At 37.8% G+C, this 6,289-nt stretch overlaps 1 protein-coding gene across 1 annotated transcript in view; it reads right to left on the reverse strand.

Annotated features, from left to right (window-relative positions):
• Positions 1 to 4,037: 4,037 nt before the first annotated feature.
• LOC134325293 (homeobox protein HMX2-like) overlaps positions 4,038 to 6,289 on the reverse strand; it is a 3,236-nt gene continuing 984 nt past the window's right edge. The window contains exon 2 of the mRNA XM_063007438.1: positions 4,038 to 4,851. Coding sequence (XP_062863508.1) covers positions 4,238 to 4,851 — 614 coding nt within the window. The 3' untranslated portion in view covers positions 4,038 to 4,237. The remainder of the gene's footprint in view (positions 4,852 to 6,289) is intronic.

The raw sequence follows: 6,289 nt of genomic DNA on the forward strand, positions 1-6,289 counted from the left end.
AGAGCGGGTCCAGGCGGGTCCAAGAGTCTTAAACCCAGTGTATCGGCCACACGAACAACAGCGGGTGAGAGGAGGAACGAGAACTTCAGATTAATGCTTATAGATTTGGAATGGGATTTACAACAAGCTCATGATTAGGTGTCCACATACTTTTGGCTGGATACTGTATGTATTTATAAACAGTAATTATTACTCTGGACCTCAGGAGCTTAAATTAATGATACACAAACAATAAACTCTTATTATTATATTGGAACAATATACCAGCATGTACAGACATTCCAGAACAGCTAAAACAAGCCACTACTGAGGCTCTAGGATTCCACCGAACCACACTGAGAGTCATCATGTTAAACTGGAGGAGCAGTAAGTGTTGGATTAAACAGGCTTTATTTGTACTTGTTTTTTTAAACGGGGTTCCGATGCATCTCTCAGGTGTTTCTGTGACACTCAGTGTGGTTCTAAACCCGGTACGACTCCGCCCACCAGTTCATTTATCTGAGGATCTGATGTTTTACAGCCTCAGGGTACAAACTCGCCCTCTTCTCAGGAACCCAACACCTCACAACCTGCTCGACACGCCCAACAAAACCTGAACACAAACCTGAAATACAGGTTCACCCCCTCAGCACCCCCCTCAGCACCTCCGTCCTGATCACTCAGCCCTGTGTACGCCGGGCCGGGTCGCTTATTATTATTATTAATCTGTGAGAAAACAAGATGAAGGAAAAACCTGAATCATAATTCAGCACCACCGACCCCCTCACACGCCCACATGCTGGGCATTATGGGTAATTACCCCTGTAAAGGAGGGAGGGGTGCCGTGCTGAATTAAGGTGAGCTGGGTGAGTCAGACTCATTAGGACTAATTATGATCCGGTTAGTAACATCGTTTAACCAAACGAGTGGTTAATACAGAGGTGAGGGGCTCGTTATCAACATCACAGCGTTTAAACAGAGTAATGAGGGGCCGCCTCACCCCTCCCAAAAATACTGAGAGGGTGTGACTCACTGAATTCATCCAGATATTATTACAAATTATTTTCTGATGTAGGCAGAGCCTCTTTAGAGTCATGTGAGTGCAAAATTAAAATAAAAACTCTAGTGAGCGCTGACATCATTATAAATGTTGGGTGATGTTCAGTGATGTAAATTTGACATCACTACAATCTAGTGCATGACATCAGAATGTGATCAGCAGGTCTGAGTTACTGCTGTGATGAAAAGCTGCTTCACTTATACTTACACACACACACACACACACACGCACAGCTGTTATACACAAACATTTTTATAAACTCAACAATAATTGATGTTTGTATAGTAGGTGATGTGGTGTGATGTAATGATGGGGTGATGTAATGGTGTGATGATGTTATAATGGGATGTGATGATGTAATGGTGTGATGTTATTATGTAATGATGTGGTGATGTGATGATGTGTAGGTGTGATGATGGGGTGATGTAATGGTGTGATGCTGCGATGTAATGTGATGATGTGATAATGTAATTATGTGATAGTGTGATGTGGTAATGTGATGATGTAATGTGTAGGTGTGATGGAGTAATTTGATGCTGCAATGTAATGTAAAGATGTGATGGTGTGCTGTGATGGAGTGATTTAATGATGTAATGAATTTGGTTTAAGCTCATTGTTAGTATTTTAAATTCTAGTGCGGCCGCATCACACCACTAACCTACTAACAACCCTACAGGATCACTGTGTGTGTGTGTGTGTGTGTGTGTGTGTGTGTGTGTGTGAGTGTGTGTGAGTGTGTGTGTGTGTGTGTGTGTGTGTGTGAGTGTGTGTGTGTGTGTGAGTGTGTGTGAGTGTGTGTGTGTGTGTGAGTGTGTGTGTGTGTGTGTGTGTGTGTGTGTGTGTGTGAATGTGTGTGTGTGTGTGTGTGTGTGTGTGTGTGTGTGTGTGTGTGTGAGTGTGTGTGTGTGTGTGCGCGTGTGTGTGTGTGTGAGTGTGTGTGAGTGTGTGTGTGTGTGTGTGTGTGTGTGAGTGTGTGTGTGTGTGAGTGTGTGTGTGTGTGAGTGTGTGTGAGTGTGTGTGTGTGTGTGTGTGTGGGAGTGTGTGTGTGTGAGTGTGTGTGAGTGTGTGTGTGTGTGTGTGTGTGAGTGTGTGTGTGAGTGTGTGTGTGTGTGTGTGTGTGTGTGAGTGTGTGTGTGTGAGTGTGTGTGTGTGTGTGTGTGTGTAACCCCGTGTTTTCTATCAGAACAGTCCATCACGTCTGTATTTGATGTTTTTGTATTTCTATTTTTTCTAAATTTTTGGGGTTTCTTTGGTTCAGATTTGAATGATTTGTGATTTTTTATAGACCGGGTGATTAAAATCACTGAACTGTTATTAATGCACGTTAAACTGAGACGTACTGAACACTGATACCCTGAACACTGATACCCTGAACACTGATACCCTGATGATACCATCTCTCAGATGATCTGCTGTTTAGTTTCTCTAGTCGTTCCTCCCCTGGTGTTCCAGCCTGAGCTGCATCGGAACCCCTTTAACATCCTAAAACCAAACTGACTAACTGATGCTGGTGTGATGCAGTAATTAGTGATTAAATCTGCACCATCATAATTCAGTCACGTCCCAGATGTTATATTTACAGGATGATGAAGTTTCTGCACTGAAGTAAAAATCTTATTTTACAGAATAATCAGTTTTAATATGATTTATTTTACATTCTAATCTATTATTTAATTAATAATTATGTAAACTGAGATTCTGATGCTGAAATGTCACTCGTTTTCACCCTTGACTCACTTTTGTTTAATAATAATTATAACTTAAAAATTTTGTTTTATTACAGTTTAATAATTTACCTTAAATTTAACAAACGTTCAAAACAAGGTGATAAAATAATCAGATATTATCAAATTAATCAGATATTTATATTATTAGACTACCTAACTCAGGTTTTATTCATTATTATTATTATTATTATTATTATTATTATCATATGAAGATACAGGATTATAAATGATGGTAATAAATATTAAACGGAATCATTGTTGGTACAATCACACAGTGGAGCATCATTTATAAAGATCATATTAGAATCATAAACATTATAAAACTCTAATGTAAGGACCAGGTACAGTCACCAGTAACTGGGTTTTAACTGGACCAGTTTATTTTCAATAAAAAAGTTAGTGTCACTTTACAAATTTCAGTTTTTACTGAGCTCACTGCTTCTCTGAAGGTTTCTGGGAGTTTGAGGGCCCAAGTTTATGATTTATTACTGATCTGTGATTCTGGAAGTGACTTCTTAATAAAAGTGAATATTTTGGATATTTTAAGACAATCCTGGAACAGTTTTAGTATTTAAAGTATTTTAGGTTTTAATTGTATTTAAATGTTTATAATTATGTTAATAATTCAGCTCAGATTCCAATAATTAAACCCTAATGAACGAGTCCTTTTATTTTTTTTATATCTGCAACTTTTTATTATTTAGGTTTTTTCTTTTTTTCCAAATCAGTTTATAAACACTGAATGATTAAATATTTCCAAAAGAATCTTTTTATTTTATGTGATGAAATTTGCTTGATTCTTTTTTACATTATGAAGAAGCTGCACCAACAAAAATGAACAAATAAAAAAGGTTCTGGAGGGAAACACTGAAGCTCCTGAAGCTCCACTGGGTTTTAGCTGATCCAGTTCAGAACTGGTTCTGAGGAGGTAAAGCTAAACTGGAGCTCACTGGTTCCTCAGGACTGGAGGTGAGAGACTCAGTGGTGTCGCTTTTATCTGGAACGTTTACTCAGGTGAAAATCCCAGAAATTTCAGGTAATCAGGCAGTAAAAGTGAGAAACTAGACGTGAAGGATCCAGAAATAAATTCTTTAGGATTTAACTCTGAGGGTTAGTTGGTGTATTAATGTTGGTGGTGATCTGTGTTTATTTTACCACTTTTCTTTCACTGCTTATATAATAAATTATAATAAATAAGATGATCAGTGTGTAAAAGTGCTGGTTAATAAAGAGAGAGAAATGTAAATAAAAGTAGAAGATAAAACCTGATACACGGTGTGTTTATAGTTCTGCTGATTTACACTCAGGTTTGTTTATCAGTGCAGAATCAGAGGTGATTTTGGGGTTTTGTGTGTGTGGATATAAATACATGATTCTGGTTTATTTACTATAGTAATAATAATGTTAATCATGTGAATGAGGGTGAATACTGCAGTCCCAGTTCCAGTCTCAGTCCCAGTGCAGGTCCCGGTCAGTACTCGGCTTTATTATACAGGCTGTACAGGGGCAGGGGGGGTAAATGAGAGGGTAAATTACTGCCCGGGTAATACAGCGGCATCGGGAACGCGATGCTGGACCGGGGCACGGGCACGCGCAGCAGCGAGTTCTCCCGCAGCACGAGCGGCACACCGACCAGGGCGTGCGCGTGCGCGGCGTTGGCGGCCTCGAGCTCGGCGGAGAGCTGGCGCTTCCACTTGTTCCTCCGGTTCTGGAACCAGGTCTTCACCTGGGTCTCGGTCAGCTGCAGGCTCGAGGCCAGGCACGCGCGCTCCGAGCTGCTCAGGTAGCGCTTCACGTCGAACGTGGACTCGAGCTGGTACACCTGGCTGCGCGAGAACACCGTGCGCGTCTTCTTCTTACTGCTCGCTCCGCCGCCGCCGCCGCCCTGGTCACCTCCACCGGTGTGTTTCAGCCCTCCGACCTCCCGCTGCGACTCCGCCGAAACCGGGGACACGAGGCCCCCGCAGGCGCGCTCCGGATCCCGCGGGTGGTCCTGCCGGTAATCCGCTAACAGGGACTGAGTGATCTGATGGGACCGGCGATCAGGTACTTCCGGTCTCTCAGGAGGACGCGCCTTACTAGTACCTGCACTCCGAAAATAAAATGAACATCCTGTTATTAAAGAGTCACGTGTTCTGCATCAATAACATCCAGAAATCATTAGATTATAAATCAAATATAAAACCGAAACGAGCTGTTTAAAACCACCTCATTATAATGTTTATCTTAATTATTATAGATCAAATATTATATAAACTAAATATTACATAGATTCAATATTATATAAACTAAATATTACATAGATTCAATATTATATAAACTATATATTACATAGGTTCAATATTATATAAACTAAATATTATATAAACTAAATATTACATAGATTCAATATTATATAAACTATATATTACATAGGTTCAATATTATATAAACTAAATATTATATAAACTATCTACACTTTATTTAATTACTTCATTTAACATATTAGAACAAATACAACAGAAAAATAATGAATACAAAATGTTGTTTCCTTCCTAAACCAGAAAATAATCAGAAGTTTGTTCCCTTTATTTAAACTTTATTTTCTTTATTTAAATATAACACATCTGTAAAATATTAATGCTAAATTCTAAAAAATTACAATGAAATGCAGCTTCATTAATTAAAAATTCTATATGAATGAACGATTCACTTTAAATTATTTAATTATTCTTTCATTAATAACTGAAATGTTTAATGAGGAATTAATATTTCCAGCTTTTATTAGTATTTAATGATTCAGATCATCTGTCACCCTGAATCAGAAATATAAGATATAAAATATTTAGTTTTAATTTAATAGAACTGAATCTGTTGATGTTTTAACAGTGAAACTAAAATAATAAAATCATTACATTTTAAAATAATAAAACAATAAAGAAAATAATCCAGCATGTTTATAAACACACATCACATCATTTATCACTTTCTGATTATTATTAATAATAAACTGGATTTGATCACAACACCAGTTTAAAATGAACCATCATCATCATGACTCCATCAGTCCCAGTGACAGTGCAGGAGGCCCCGAGCCTGTGGGGGCCCATCGGTCCCCTAATACTGATGTACATTCACACCTTAAGCTCAAAACTGCATCCATGACAACATCATCATAAAGGTCATTTTACATTTTATTATTAACAGTCATTTTCAAGGTTTATTATTATTTAATGATTTATGGTTTTTACATTCGGACTCTTCATGTGTGTTTTATTTATATATTTAATTATTTATATTTTAATGTTTGTACTGATAATAAAATGTTCAGGTATAATAACCGGTACATGAGTGGCGAGTGCATGATTTAATTAATATAATTAATATTTTATGTATGATTACCACTATTATTATTATATTATTTTTATCTAAATGAATATCAGGAGTGCTGATTGGACTGTCTGAGAGTCTCACTGATCTTCAGGTGAGTTCAGGTTCTGGTTCTAATGAAATCATCACATTCTATTAAATTTATCAAGAGAAC

This window comes from Trichomycterus rosablanca, chromosome 13 (assembly GCF_030014385.1).
Source record: "Trichomycterus rosablanca isolate fTriRos1 chromosome 13, fTriRos1.hap1, whole genome shotgun sequence".
Taxonomy (NCBI): Eukaryota; Metazoa; Chordata; class Actinopteri; order Siluriformes; family Trichomycteridae; genus Trichomycterus; species Trichomycterus rosablanca.